Source organism: Octodon degus, unplaced genomic scaffold, assembly GCF_000260255.1.
Source record: "Octodon degus isolate 3935 unplaced genomic scaffold, OctDeg1.0 scaffold00040, whole genome shotgun sequence".
In the NCBI taxonomy this organism is placed as follows: domain Eukaryota; kingdom Metazoa; phylum Chordata; class Mammalia; order Rodentia; family Octodontidae; genus Octodon; species Octodon degus.
The window spans coordinates 9,383,114-9,399,062 of NW_004524616.1; the positions used below are offsets into that span (position 1 = coordinate 9,383,114).

Consider the following 15,949-nt stretch of genomic DNA (forward strand, 5'->3'; position numbering starts at 1 on the left):
TACTTTTCAGCCATAAAGGAAGACAAAACAAGAGACTTTCATAGGTAAATGGCGGCATCTCGAGACCATAGTCAAAAATGAAATAAATCAGACCAATACTGTTTAACCCATGTGAGAAAATGAGCAAGTAAATAAGATCCATAAAGTAGAATAGGCACTGCGAATTGAGAAGAAATTGTTCAAAAAGGACAAATTATGATGGGGCAGAAGGGAAAGGAAGAAAAGAAAAAAGGAAAAAGTAAGGGAAAATATAGTTAAGCTAGTTTCTTAGTTCATTGAAAAGAAAGTTTTGTGCTAATATTGCATAGACAAGATATGCCGGTGTCTTCTACTCTGAAAAATTATCAAGACAATAAGCAATGTGTCAACAATTGTAACTGTCCTACGAACCTGTTTTGAAACTCAGTTTCATTCTTACGTTTATCTTTTTCATCGCTCTAAGATAAAATAATGAAAATATAGGACATGATAAAAAATGACATTGTAGGGCTGGAACTCAGTGTGGAGCACTTGTTCACCGGCATGCCCGAAGCCCTGGGCTCTATCCAGAGGTTCTCTCCCCTCTTTCATACACATAAGGACATTTCAGATCAATAAAGGAAAATTAACCAAGCAATGAATATTGTTGATAATTTTGAGGGAAAAATAAGTTAGCCCCTTACATTAAATCTTACAAATGATTTTTATATTTTAAAAAATACATTTTTTTAAATTTTGTAGTTGGGAGGGTCTTTAAATGCAGACACTGAAATCTAAAGTTTATATCTGAATTGGAAAAAGGCTTTCATATAGCACCCCTTAATCTGGTAAGAATTTATGTTAATCAATAAGGAAAGTTGAAGTCGTTTGTGTTTTTAAAAAGTGTAATATACATAAATAAGATTGCCCAAAGTGGAAACACAAGTGATTGATTTCCTATAAAAAGGTGCCCACTTTTCAAATAAATAAAATGAGATGGCATTTTTTAAATCAGGTTGATAAAGTTGTGAGCAGTTGGTTTTTGTCAGTGGTGGTGCAGGTTTGAAGAGAGGGTCCTCTCACGTGGCCAATGACAGGGCAGTCAGAGTGAGGCAGAGAGCCCCAGAAGCCCTGATAAAAGCGACAGAAAGTCTGAGAAATTTTACTTGTAAGTGTATGTCCTAGTAATATAAGTGAACTTCATATTACTTCTTGTAGTTGATCGAATTTAGATAAACCTGATTTCATTGTAGGAAATTAGAGAATTGAAGCCTCCACATAACTGAGAATAGGATATATGGCTTATTAAACGGAATATTGACGAGGCATGCCGGGGACACACCCACTCCCCACTTCAAGGTCTCTGTGACCTCGGGCAGTCACTACATTTCTCTGAGTCCAGTTTTCTCTGTTGTAAGAGAGCAAAAACAATAGCACCTGGTTTGTGGGGTTACAAAATTGTTAGCTGTAAAATGGTGAAACAATACGAAACACTAAGCAAATAGGTTATGTAAGTTTCAACGATGTTGTATTTTACTATTTGAAGAAAAGAGCCAAGTTAAAAGTTCATCACTATAATACACTTTGTATTTGGTTGTTATTTAAAATGGTGTTTGCAAGAGATTTTTATTTACTTTTTTTACATATATCTGTGTATGGGGATTTTATTTATATAATGGAAAACTGTGATTTTTTTTTCATCACAAAAGCTAATGCAGGGGCCTGAAAAATAGCTCAGTAGAATAAGCGCTTGCCTGGCAAGTGCAAGGGCCTGAGTTCAATCCCCGGTTCCGAAAAAAAAAAAAAAAAAAAAAAAAGCTAATGCACTCAATTTTTCTGAAGAGTGCCTTTGGAGTTATCTAAATGATTTGTGTATGAAACAGGTGTAATTTAGTTTTAACTTTTTCTGTTTGTTTTTATCGTACAGCTGAATTCCATGGCCTTTGTAGTAGTGGAGTAGGGATCACTGTGGACGGAAGAGGTAACACTACTCAACTCTCAATTTACAGTGGTTGCATAGCTCTGTAGTTACAGTTCACATGTTATTGTGTCTACTATGAAAATACACTAGTAAAGATGAGATTATTAAACGATTCTTTCCACATGACCACTTTTCATCTTGGATAAATATTTATCCATTAAATATGCTTTGTTACAAATATCACTAACAAATTACACCCATGATTTATGGATGCAGTTATCTAAGAAAGAAAGAAAGGGTGTAGTTGTCGATTTTAGTGATGCTATAAGATAGGTTTAGAAAATAGCTAACTTTAAAGGATATTTTACATGAATCAAGTTCAGGATATACTGTCTTAAAATAGTTGAACATCCTTTATGCTTAAGAATAATAAAATATTTCTATCCAACTACAGAAGTAAAATTCAATAATTTAGTGATTCCTTTTCTTATTTTTTATTTTAGATCCTAATACTATATTTAGAATTGAATATTCCAAAATTTTTTAAATCTGAAGTTGTGTATGTTTATAACTTTAAAGCTTTTCATTTTAGCATATATGGAGATTCATTTTAAATAGAGCTGTAAGACTCTAATAACTTTACATATATATTCTGCTACTTTCATATTGGAAAAGAGCTTAGACAAATTATAGATAAATTTACAGTTATGTTGTATTTTCACATGAATATCTGAAGTCAGAGTAAAGATGCAGTCCTTTTAAAGGATATTTTTTCTAAATATAAAATGAAACAGCTGGCATCTCCAGTGTATTTAAGGAAGTTTCCCAGCTTCTTAAAAACAGTAGCCATCTGAATTTAGCAGTGAACAGAATTTGACTGTAGGTCTCCTGTTTTGTTTTAATTCCTTGTGAATGTGCCCCCCTCCCCCGCCACCAGGGCCAGCCACCTTTTGGATGCTGCTAAATGGTTGCTTTCTTGGATGCCTCAGTCCCCAGCAGCTCCTGCCCTAGGGTGACAGAGACTAGCAGTCACGTTTACTTGTAACAGTAGAGTATTAAGTTTTGCAGCATCCGTGTATAAAGCACGCTGCCCACTCATTTCAACTTACCAGCAATGAGAAACAGTTCGTGTCATAGTACTTACTCAACTGCAAAAGATGATAATAAAACAGAAATACTGTATGCCTTTAAGAACCATACGGGGTCTGGGGAGATAGGTCAGCTTTGTAAGTGCCTGCCTAGTAAGCACAAGTACCTGAGTTCAGTTTCTGATGCCACATGCCAGGCCAGCCGCAGAACCCTGGGCAGGCCGTGCCGGCCGCCAGAACCAGGCGTGGTGACACACACCTGTGATCCCAGCACTGGGGAGACGGAGATGGGGAGCATCACTATGAGTCTGAGCTGCATAGTGAGACCCTGTACTAAATAAATAAATTTTTAAAACATTAAGACCTATATAAATTATATAGGTCTTAATATATATTTTAATTAAGCGTTAAATTTTCCTTTGGATTTTGAGCCAAGAGCTTATAAATTTCTTTGATTAATATTATAATACATGCTGACATATTGCATGGTTTAATTCTTTGAATTCTTGCTAGATCTTTTCGTTTTTCTTTTGACTTAATACTGACCTGACCTATATATATTCCTCAATTTCATTGACTCGTTTTATTTCCTGTTTCTCTTCTGAAAAGCAGGCAGATTGTAGCTTTGCACAGTTAAATGTTTCATATATTGAATGTTTGTTTTTAGACTTGCATTTATCAACAAACAATAAAATGTCCATGAATATTAAACTCTGTCCATTTAATCCAGATATCAATGAGTGTGCTCTGGATCCTGACATATGTGCCAATGGAATTTGTGAAAACTTACGTGGCAGTTACCGGTGTAACTGCAACAGTGGCTATGAACCAGATGCCTCTGGAAGAAACTGCATTGGTGAGTTACACGTGTACACACACACACACATACACACACACACACACCCTTTATCCATAGATGAAAGAAGAAATAAAAATATAAGCATATGTTTAACTAAGCATCCTACCATTTCCTTGTTTCCTAATGTACAATATGTATCAAAAACAAGCCCATTGGATCAACATGGCCATCCTTGCCTATGTGTCTTCTGGTCATCTTCCCTCTATGACTTATTTGTCCATCCACATTTTTCCTTTTACAAACATCAGACATGGTGGATTGGTGCATCTTTAACTTGTTTTAACTTTATTTCATCCTTAGGAACCCTGATTTCAAGTAAAATCATATTCTGATGTCCTGAGGGTTAGGATGTCAGCATAAGCTTTTGCAAGAGAAACACTTAAATTCATAGCAGAAACTAATGAGTAAAAATAAATTGTGATGCAGTCACTTGATAAAACATTGTACAGTTATGGGAAGTTTTATAACAATCCTTAAAGCACAATTTAATTTTTAGAATAAAGTTCAAGATTCAAATTTGGAACAAAACATGCATATCAAAAAAGATTTGATGGGGGGGCAGGGGGAGATAGCTCCGTAGAATAAGCACTTTCCTAGCAAGCGCAAGGGCCTGAGTTCAATACCTGGTTCTGAAAAAAAAAAAAAAAGATTTGATAAATCATAAAAGATAAGTATCAGTGGTGATAGAATTAAAGAAAATGCCTTTCTAACATTGTCAGGTTATTGTTTGATAAAAGATAATTGTTATTTGAAAGACTAACATTATGACTTTAAGTAAAAGAAAAATTTTTACCCAAACTACAGTTTTTATTTCTTGGTGTCACTAACTATATTTGCAAAAACAAGAGTGCAGAGATTTAATGCAGAATTCAGCATGAGTTTCTTTAAACTCAAGGCTTACTCAATCTTCTCTAGGCTCTTCTGATTCTCAAAGCAGTATACAACATGCTTCCCAAATCTTCCTGGCAAAGCTCTTTGTTTCTGAGGTGAAAAATTAATGGGAAATTAGTGAATACCTTTTAACTATTGCTGAACAGATTATTTTTATAGTTTTAATTAGAAAAAAATACTAGATGTAATCTTTCTTATACATAAGTATATAGAAAATTATTTCAGCCTTTTAATATTTTTCATTACTGCTTTAAATTATATCTAATATAATCCCATTCCAGAACAAAAAAAATAAATTAAGGAGAATAAAATAATGACACATCCATTGCAATAACTATACATTTTCCAAGGACTCCAGAAGTTCTTAAACATATCCACCAGCAAAGACTGCCCCACCTGAATACTAAATACATTTTGCTAACACTGTGGCAGAAAGAAATTAAGTTACAAGGGTGAGAGGGAAAAGAACCAAATGGAGATAAAATATCCGGGGTTGCCATAACGCATGTTTAACTACAAAATTCTGCTCTCTGCCAACATTTGCCTTCAGACATCGACGAGTGCTTAGTCAACAGACTGCTCTGCGACAACGGCCTGTGCCGGAACACACCCGGAAGTTACAGCTGCACGTGCCCCCCTGGCTACGTGTTCCGGACTGAGACAGAGACCTGCGAGGGTAAGCACTCCGTCCTGCTCATGTTTGAGCAGGGCATACCCAGAGGTGCATAAAGGTCAACTGCAGTAATGAAGCAGTGCAGTTGAAAGAGCACTGTGTAAATATTTTCTTTATTTTATAATCTGCTGGCTAATCTAGCAGTTTCCAAAATAGCATACATCTACCCAATTTATAAACACTGTTTTGTTGCACTCAGATACAATATCAACAACATTTTGGAACTGATATTTTAAAGTCAATAGAAAAAACAAGAGTGGAAGGAGCCATCTTGTTTATTTACTGAAACAAAATATCAGGTTTCTGTTTGTTTCCCCATTTTACAACCATTGTGACAGATTGATCCAAGATCCTGAATCTCAGGGACAAAACTCTTAGGCATTTTAGTTGTAAAATAAGGATATAAAAAAAATGAAATATTTTGGGTCTAAATACTTCATGACTTTAGTGAAATTTATAGTCTGAGAAAATTGTCCTTTTATTCGGTAGCCGAAAACATTACAGAACATGTTTCCGATACATAGTCCTCATATTCACTGTGAGGTACAGGTACCTATGCACGTTACATCTTGATACTTTTTATTTCCCTTTCTCCTCCTTGCACTCCCATGCCATTTGGGAATCTTAAGAAGTATCATTTGGGTTTACTAACTACCCATTTGTGTTTAGAAATATCTTCCCTTTCTTTTAGCTACATTTATTCTATAGTCGAAGGCATATGAATGAGTTAAATGCTTATGAAAATCCTTATTTGAGTGAAACACTGGCTAAATGATGAATGCATTTGGTTATGCTTTTATATCTTGATCAGAGTATGTCTGACATATTTCAGAATAATCCATGGCATGACTACTAGTCACTGTCCCTATTTTAAGTCACCCTGTGTGAGTTTATAAAAGGCTCCCATAACATTCTCAAATCCAGTTACCACTTCTGAATAGTAACTTGTTTTGAAAGATTTCATCTTTAGTTGTTGTGGAAAGTCTTCTCCTTATCTGTCAAAGTATTTGTTTCTTGGGGATTCCGTAGCCAAACAAAACTGTAATAGCAAAATTATGCAAAAAAGATGTTAGCATTCTCTCTTCATCTTCCTGTTTAATTTCAAAGCATTCTTCTGAATAGAAGTAAATAAGAACTATTGAACAAGTTGCCAAACCATAGATGACTCTGCTGAAGTCAATGAAATGCAATAACAAAATACAAGTCTAAGTTGGATTGATTTGAAGGGACCACAGCAAAACAGTAATTAGCCCAAAGAAAGAAAAAGGAAAAGGAAACCCCAACATAGAACCTCATTTTTCTAAACCCAGTTGTGGTAACTGTTTCCCTCACTGTCCAGCAGCTTTGTAGACACTCCACTAAGTGGTCTACTCATCAGTTCCCAGAAGTACTTGAAGATTCCTCTATGCTGTTGATGAGCAGGGACTCGTAAGACTTGAGGGTATATGTGGACTACTTAGTCTTTTATTTTATTTTTCCTAGTTTTTATAAGAAAGGGACTCACTATGTAGTTCAGGCTGGTTTTGAACTTACTTTGTAGCACAGTCTGGTCTCAAATTCACAGTGACTTTCCTGCCTCAGTGTCCTGAGTGCTGTGATGCCCACCATGCCCAGCTCAGTCTGTTTTAAAACCAGCTCTGGTTTCTCAAACATGCCACTACAGAGTCTTATTTTCTGGTTCCCACTCCCATTTCTAACATTCATTATCCTTCTTGCCCTGAGAAAAGTTCTCTGTGAAAAAAAAAAGTCATCCAGCCATGTTGTGGAGGGATGGGAAATGGAATTTCTGAAGTTTCTGCTTTTCCTGACTTTTTACATTTCATTCTCAGTGCCGTTGATCTGTTGTCTATTGTATGTTAGAGAATGTGCATCTGTTAAGTCTCAGGAGACACTGAGAGCCAGAGGAGCTTTGGATTTCATCTTGACTGAGCGAGGGGCTGTTGAGTACACTAGTGCCTTGGTCCATGAAACTAATTCTTTCCACAGTTGTGGCCACAGAATTCACTCCATGGTTCTGATTGCAAATGGAATGAATTCTGTGACCAGAATCATGGAAAGAATTGAGTTCGTGAGCTGAGGCACTACTGTATTATGACTGCTTTCACCATCCAGTGATTTCCCTGGTGCTGTTGTGAGAGAGACAAAGACAGAGTGGAAGCTAACATGAGTGGTATCTCACTGTGTGGCAGGGACCCTGAGTTGTCAGTGACTATTTAGGCATTCTTCTTCCTTTGTAGTGTGTAAGATAAAGTTGAAGGTACTGAGAGCTAAACTGCCAAAGAAGTAAAGTTGAAGACTCCCCACTTATGTGAGCAGTTAAGAGTAGAAGCTGATGATGTTTAATAGCCAAATATTAAGTGATCGTATAAATGTTTAAGCATATCAATAGCAAATCAGGCAACAGAGAGGATTAGAAAGAGTGACATGCATTTGTTTCTTTAACCAGTACTCATTTTTGATAGAGCTGAGCCTTCTCTTTAACATAAAAGTTTGTTGTGGTTTTTTTTTTTTGTTTTGTTTTTTTGTTTTTTGGGTTTTTTTCCAGAACCGGGGATTGAACTCTGGTCCTGGCGCTTGCCAGAGAAGCGCTTATTCTACTGAGCCATCTCCCCGGCCCCCATTAAAGTTTTTTTAAATCTGTCGTTCATAGGAAAGTTCATGCTATAGAAAACAGAAATGATAGAGATATTTTGACTCCAACCTTATCACACTGGTACAGATAGAAGTATGTATAATGGGAAAGGCAGCCACATAACAGCCTCACTTTTTACTCACCACTTTCTGCATTTTATTAAGTGTTTTGTTTTAAAAAAAAAAAAAAGAAAGAAAGAAAACATGCTGGCCACTTGAGGTTTCGTCTCCCTTACGGCACACATACATACAGTAAGTCTGTCCATCTGAGTCAGTTCTCTTCATTCTGTTCTTGAACTAATTTCCCGAGTTAGACTGAGAATTATTAGCAGATTCAGTACAAATTCTCACTTTCTCTAAAAGGTATCTATTTGCACTACTGACTTGGTTACTGATGTTTCTAATAGGCTATTTTAGATGTGTGACAAATAGCTTCAATGATAGAGAAAAGCTCCTCTATATTTCAGACTGAAGTTACAAAAACTTTATTTTACATTTTTGTTTGAGCTCTGAGAGTCTGTGAAAGTTAACATTTTTACAGCAAGTACTGTGGTTTAGATTGTGTTTCCAGTGACATAACTAGTTAAATGTAAACCAGATGTGCTTTGAAGTTTATTTCCAGGAATGTACAGTGAACTGTTTCAATTCCTGGTTCCATGACATTTATAACATAAAAACATTGTATTTAAAGGAAAACTAAATAATTGATATTTATAGTTGTCATTGCATACATTTATAGTCTTTCAATTCATCATAGCTTACTTTACATAGTTTCTAAAATATGATATTGGCAATTTTCGAGTTTCCTTTCATAAATGAAATTAATTCATGAATATGCTGTATCCTTAGATTAGTTATATGCTTCCCTTTTCATTATCCCTTCTGTTTCATTTTTAAGAAAGAATTTCAGTTCTCTGGAATACATGTTTTCCCTGTAAATCTGTACTGTATTTATGAAACCTGCTCTTATTTTCTAAGAAAAAAATTTGGTACAACTAACCTTGAAGCAAAATATATTTATCTCTCCTCCATTTGTTTCATTAATTAGCTTAGAAACATACTTCTTGAGTAACTTTGCAGGAGCACTACCTGTCTTCTCCATTGGTATTTTACATTTGTATTTCAAGCATACCAGCTTCAACATCAATGGTGAATCCAGCCTTTTCCAAATCACTTTGGTGTGTGTTTGACTTGAGACCCTTCAGAGTAAGCATAAGTCTTCTTGTTACTTGTTCATAGGCTCTTTTAAAATAGGAAACAGTTTTACATTAAATTAAAAGAAGTTTGTAGAGGAGAAAAAGTATCCTGGTGCACTGAGAAGCCGGACTGTCCAACACAAAATATATTGAGGTGTGTTAACCTGTTTCAGATAATTAACCAAGTAGAAAAAGAAGTCTGTGTGCCACTTCTTTAAACACCGTGGTTGAGTTTCTTCAGAAACTAAGATTTTCTTGAGTACATTAACTGAACCTCATATTTATTTTCTATTAGCTCAAAGATTAAACTGTTTAACTATACAGGCTTGAGATTTTCTTTAGTTCACCTCTCGATGAAATAGGCATATTGTAATTCTGTTTGGTTCTGAGCAGCTACAGGAATTGTTTAAATTATGGGTATATGATTTGATTATGTCTCAGATCACATCACTGACTACAGAGGCTTGTTGGGTGTAGTTACTCTCTCTTGGTCATGTTTTCCTAACATTTAGGGTGAGTCCTGAGACCTGAACCCAGGACCTTGCACATGTTAAGCATGCTTGAGTTATATCCACAACTCTAGATTTTTTATTTTGATAAAATTAGTTGTATTAGTTGAAAAATGCACTAAGCTAAACATGTAAAACTGAAAGAGGAAAATGGATAGACACCAGAGGAGAATTCTGTACCACCATTTAAGTTTCTGTCTTTATATCTTGAGGCAGATCCAGGAGTTTGGAGTTGAAGCCAGCACTGTGATGTTTTGTCTTCAAAGTCTCATGGACCATAAGTGATAGGAGTAACCAAGCTTTGTTTGTGTACAGCATGTTGCACCTGTAATTACATTCTCTTAAGAGGGAAAAATGCATCACTTCATGGAGCTGGAGGACTGTATTAAAAGAGCACAAACTGAGCCCTTTATAGTCCAGACTATGGGCTGTCTCCTGTAGTGTTTCTGAGTCCCCGTTCTTGTAGATGTGTAACATGCATGTCCCTATTGCCCTTTCACTTTATGCCTTGTAGATCCATATTAAAATTGTAAGAGCCAAGTTTAGCAGACATTCTGGCATAACATGGCTTGTTGGATAATATTCTCCAGAAATACATGGCCATTCTAACAGAATCTTTCCTTCTGAACTGCAGATATAAATGAATGTGAAAGCAACCCATGTGCCAATGGGGCTTGCAGGAACAACCTGGGGTCTTTCAATTGTGAATGCTCGCCTGGCAGCAAGCTCAGCTCCACAGGATTGATCTGTATTGGTAAGAGTCACACATGGTACCAACATTGAGTTTCATTGCAAAGATAAGCACACACCTAAGGCCTTGCCTTGGATAAAAACAACAGGGTAAGAGTAAAGTATAATACCATAAATGAAGCAGCATTTTAATTTTGTTTTTAGATTCCAGGAAGTATTCCTTTCATATAAGTAGATAAATTGTGCTATAAGTTATAAGCATTTCCATACCAGGCACATGTGTGTGTTCTTTCACCAAAAAATGCCTTAGGCATCAATACAATCCAATCCCTGCTGCCTCTGTTTTATAAACAACCTTCTATCATAAAAATGTGTTGGAACTTGGATTCAGTTAACAAGTCACAAATTTGAAGATTTTGAACTTTAAACAGAAAGAGGGAATTTACTTTTTCCTTTCTCATATCAATCATGAGTTTATGGGCTCCATGGAAGAGAAAATAAGCATTTTCTTGCTTTGAGAACTCTGAAGAAGATTCCAAACCTTCTAAACTGACATCTTTTAATGTGACTCAAAGTATTTAAGGGCAGTTCTTGGTAATAATACAGGATGTGTGTAACACAATGTAGTCTGATCTGTTACTGAAAGGAGAAATTCAGGATTAGTAAGCACATCAGTTTTCAGGGTAGTCCTTCCTGGCTATTACTGGCAGGGGTTCCATGCGCTAGGCCACCTCTACGCCACCTTTAACCTTAAGTAAATCCATAGCTTCAGTTTTATAAAATGCTAAAAAGTAATTGACAGGGGTGTAGATTTGTGACTTAGCCAAAATGAATTTTTAGCATATATGTGAGGTACAATCGCATGCTGAGAGTTGTCCCGATTGCTAAACTGGAGTACCCGACTGTTACGTGACTAGAAGTGATCAAGTGAAAAATGATCGATGTAGACTCTCTCTGGACCTAGGCTTTCAGTCACCAGTGAGGCACAGCTGCCACAGTCTGAGCCTGGCCGATGCTGCCACCTGCCTGGAGCGTTGCTTTCCTATAGAATCCTGGGCAGTGGTGGGAGGGAGCAGGTTGAACGGGTGAGCCAGAAACAGTTTTGTTAAGGCACAGTTTCCAGCTGAGACAGAGTCAATTTGCTATGCAAAGGAACTCAGCATGAATCAATTAATGCCTCAAAAAATTCAATCTGTATGCCACTTGAGCATCAAAGATGTCTCAATTGTTTCTTCATCGTATGAACTTCTATTATTTGGCCTTTTGTCCTCATAGTTATTAATGAAACAAAGATTTTTTTATTCCCAAATAATTACATCATTCTTCCCATTGCCAACAACTAAACACACATCAGTGTGTTTTGTGTTTTCATTTATTATGATCAAATTAGAATTTTTTTGGCCTAGAGCCACTCGGAAAGAAATTTGCATAGTATTTTTTAATGTTAGGCATGAGTTTTTCTATTTCCCTTTAAAAGATAATTCTAGTCAAAAAAGAAACAATAAAATGTAGGAAAATTATGCATGTACTTTTGAGGACTTTTAGTGAGTCTACATAGTGATTAGGATGCAGCTTCCTTTTCCAGTATCCAGATCTCAAAATTTTGAAAGGATTAAAAATTATTCTATACAGTACTTGAAAAGTACTTGGAACTGATATCATTAAATACAGTAGAACAAAAAATTTGATGAGTCCTTTCAGCACTGAATCCGCTGGTTTGATGGCTTGGGTGATAAATATAAGTATCCCTCATCTTTGGCCTCAGCCTGGACTCTGTCCACAGCTTACACAGAAGTGACAATACAGTGACCTCATTGCTGTCAGTTTTCTAAGTGTCTATTCTCACTCCTTGCCCTAGACAGTTGGTGGTGCTTAGTACACACATCACTCACTCCATCGCAAGAGAATTTTGTTTTGATCATTTATTATGATTAAATTAGAATTTTTTGGCCTAGAGCCACTCAGAAAGAAATTTGCATAGTATTTTTTAATGTTAGGCATGAATTTTTCTACTTTCATTTAAAAGTAGAAAATGACCTCCCAGGAGCAACTGTCTTCTTATCCTTCACATTTCCAACCCATGTTTTCCATTTCTTTGCTCAATCTCCTTCATCCTGCTGCCCTCTGACCTAATGTGGGGATTTCCCACCAATCGCAGTAGACCTCTTGGCTTCTCTGCATACTCCCATGCTTCCATGGCCTTCTGCCCTGACTCTCAGATGGATGGCTCCATCCGCAATCTCCCTACTCCTCCTGCCTCATGTTTCCACCCTTCTGCAATCATCTCCACCCATTGTCCCTCCAACATCTCCAACATTTCATGTGTAAAACCGAAGTCCTGTCTTCTTGCTTGAATCTATATTTCACTGAAACATGACAAATGGCGAATCCATTCTTCCAACTGCCACCCTCAGATTCTTGGCATCAGCCTGAAAGCCTTCTCAAACAGCATAAAATTCATAAGGCATTCTGGACATTTACTGTATTTCAGCCATTCATCACCACCACCATGAGCACCCAGATCACCATTCTTCTTCTCCTGACCATTACTATAATCTTTGCTTTACCTCCCAACACACACTCACATAAACACATCCTTGCTGTGCTGCAGTTTTTTGTCCATAGTCACCGGGTAGTCCTTTATGAATACTAGTCAGCACATGTCATCACTTTGCTGGAAACCCTGACTAGAAATCCTTTGCTTTTCCACACGCTGAGAGAGAGAGCTACAGTCCTTGCCAAGACCTCTGTCACAGAGCTTCTGTTGCTCCTGCTTTTACTGTCTCACTGAACTGCCTCTCACCCTCTGCACCAAGGCCATGCTGTCTTGCCTCTTGTTTGTATGTATGGAGCATGCACTCATCTGAGGGCCCCTCTATGTGCTCTCTGGTGGGAACAGTGCTCAGTCAGATCTCCACATTTTGTTCTCCTTATATTTCTGATGCTGTGTCACATTATGAGTCAGGACTTCTCTGAACATCGTGGATGAAGTGATGGTGCCTCTCCTCCTTCTATTTGCAAACTGCTGCACCTGCTTTACTTTCTTGGAGTTAACTATCCCTTGAACATTGAGATCCGTGTGTGTGTGTGTGTGTGTGTGTGTGTACGATGAGTGAGACAAACGAAATTACAAATCAATGGGTTTCTAATCTTTAATGTTGATACAGTCTTTTTATATTAATTTTATTGGGAAACAAATAGCAATGAGACAGTTTCAAAGCCGATTAGTATGACAGTTTCAACGATTAATACACTGCATGTTGTTGTCTTCATAGTAGTTATTCATAGTATAAGATGCAGACATGATATCCTGTCCAAACACTGTCAGTACAAATCTTTCTTCTCATTGAACTAAGAGGAAGTAGCTGTATATCTATCCTATTTTGTACATACAGATACAAAATGGTCCTTCATTTGTATCCCCTTTTTAGGTTTAGTTTTGTCAGAGATTGATATTCCATTGCCATTTAAATATTGTAGGTGCATGAATTCAGCAAAATAATCCAATATAGTCCAGTAATCCATAATAGCAGTGGGTTTGTTGATGCAGTCAAAAAGCATGGTACCACCGAGTGGAGATCTAGAGCCACACTTTGCAGGTTTCAGTCTCAGTGCTGACACTACTAGCTGAATGCTCTTGGGTGAGATGACTTCTGTGTGCCCGTTTTTCTCCTTTGCAGACTCCTCTTACCTCTGAAGATGGTTTTAATGAATATATAAAGAAGTGCCTGCCAATAGTTCAGCCAGGATTATCAGTTCCTATTATAGTTTATACAGTTGAAGTGCTCGTGGCTAAGATGATAAACCAGGGATTCATTTTGGTCACTAAAAGACACTGAAATGCTTGTACATTTGTGTTTAAGGGACCTATTATGGAAGGTTTTAAAAAATTAATTCCCTTCTGTTTTTTTTAATACTACAAGAACTCCCTTTAGTGTGCACGAAGGCACTATTATTTTCTTCATTGAGGCAGGCCCTCCAACCTCCCCAATTCCTTTTCAGACAGCCTGAAAGGGACATGTTGGCTCAACATCCAGGACAACCGCTGCGAGGTGAATATTAACGGAGCCACCCTGAAATCTGAATGCTGCGCCACCCTGGGAGCTGCGTGGGGGAGCCCTTGTGAGCGCTGTGAGCTAGGTAGGAACAAGAGCCAGGCCGCCCGGGCTCCCTGCTGCTGCAGACCCTCAGCGGGGGCACGGCTTGCACTCTGCTCTTCTGTAGTGAGCAGTACCAGAAGATCGCATGCCCTCCCTCCTCAACTATGCCCTCCTTGGCTCAGGTCACCCACCTTCTGCACTTCATATTTGCTTTTCCCTCATCCTATCAGCAGACCTGAACATTTTTGACAAGAAGGGAAATTAATTGGAATCTAGATGCTTAGTGGCCTGTCTTCTTGTCTTCTCACTTGCACGTGTCCCGATCGTCTGTAACTCTTTTCCCTAAGTCTTCTGTTTACTAATAGTTCACTTGAAAATTTGAGAGCACAGTCTCAATATGGGGCAACACCAGTGCAGTCATTCAGCACAGCAGCCTTGTGCTTAACTGAACTGAAGAAAGGACCACTGCAGTCTTCAGCCCCTACAGCCCCACCTTTGATTTATAATTCTGTTACACTATTGATTGAACTTGAGACACTTGGTGTCCTTTCATAATAAAGGAGACACCTGTCCTGTTGTCCTTCCAGATACAGCTTGCCCGCGAGGATTTGCCAGGATTAAAGGGGTTACTTGTGAAGGTGAGTGTGTTCTTGGATGATGATGTCAATGTTTACAGCAGTCCATCCTGCTCATATTTACTCTCAAGCTTTGGAGACAGTTAGCATTTTCCAGAACACTGGAATGTCAGGTGAAATCCTCAACATAGTCCACAGATGAATTAGCATACCGCTGCAGGAAACAGCGTAGTTTCTTATTTTGATTCTTTGTGTAGCTGGGGACATTTGTAAGGACACCACCAGGCTTTAAGGCACAGAACAGCTGGCAGGGAGCTTGTCCGGGCTGATTATTATGGATAGGCAAGGCTGCAGTCGTTTTCACAGCTGGTGATTTAGGAATGCTGGTGACTGGGTTGTGGAATATTTTTGCTTAGCTAAAATAATAATCCACATTGCATTGTAGGTTGAGTATGCTGTATAGGAAGTGAGGCCACACCTGTTTTTCTGTTTGTAACATATTTATCCTTCTGCTCGCTGCATTTTCCTGCAGATGTTAATGAGTGCGAGGTGTTTCCTGGCGTTTGTCCAAATGGTCGCTGTGTCAATAGCAAAGGATCTTTTCACTGTGAGTGCCCGGAAGGCCTTACTTTGGATGGAACTGGCCGCGTATGTCTGGGTAAGGTTTATGCACTTGTGTATTTTAGGGTAGAATCCAGCCATGATTTTTCTTCCTTTAGTCATTGGCCAGTCCAACATCACTGAGTCCATACTTGAGAAAACCTACTTCAGATAAGATATTTAGGGGGAAATTACTCCAGAGTATTTTAAAAGGGAATGTATTTAGGTAAAAGAGTTTCTGCCTAATATGGAAAGTTG

General features: G+C 37.7%; 1 protein-coding gene across 1 annotated transcript in view; it reads left to right on the forward strand.

Moving 5' to 3' along the window:
* Fbn2 (fibrillin 2) overlaps positions 1-15,949 on the forward strand; it is a 240,570-nt gene that overhangs the window by 144,210 nt on the left and 80,411 nt on the right. Inside the window, exons 17-23 of the mRNA XM_004631315.1 lie at positions 1,886-1,939; positions 3,698-3,823; positions 5,268-5,393; positions 10,361-10,480; positions 14,419-14,556; positions 15,104-15,154; positions 15,624-15,749. Of these exons, the coding sequence (XP_004631372.1) occupies positions 1,886-1,939; positions 3,698-3,823; positions 5,268-5,393; positions 10,361-10,480; positions 14,419-14,556; positions 15,104-15,154; positions 15,624-15,749 (741 nt within the window). The remainder of the gene's footprint in view (positions 1-1,885; positions 1,940-3,697; positions 3,824-5,267; positions 5,394-10,360; positions 10,481-14,418; positions 14,557-15,103; positions 15,155-15,623; positions 15,750-15,949) is intronic.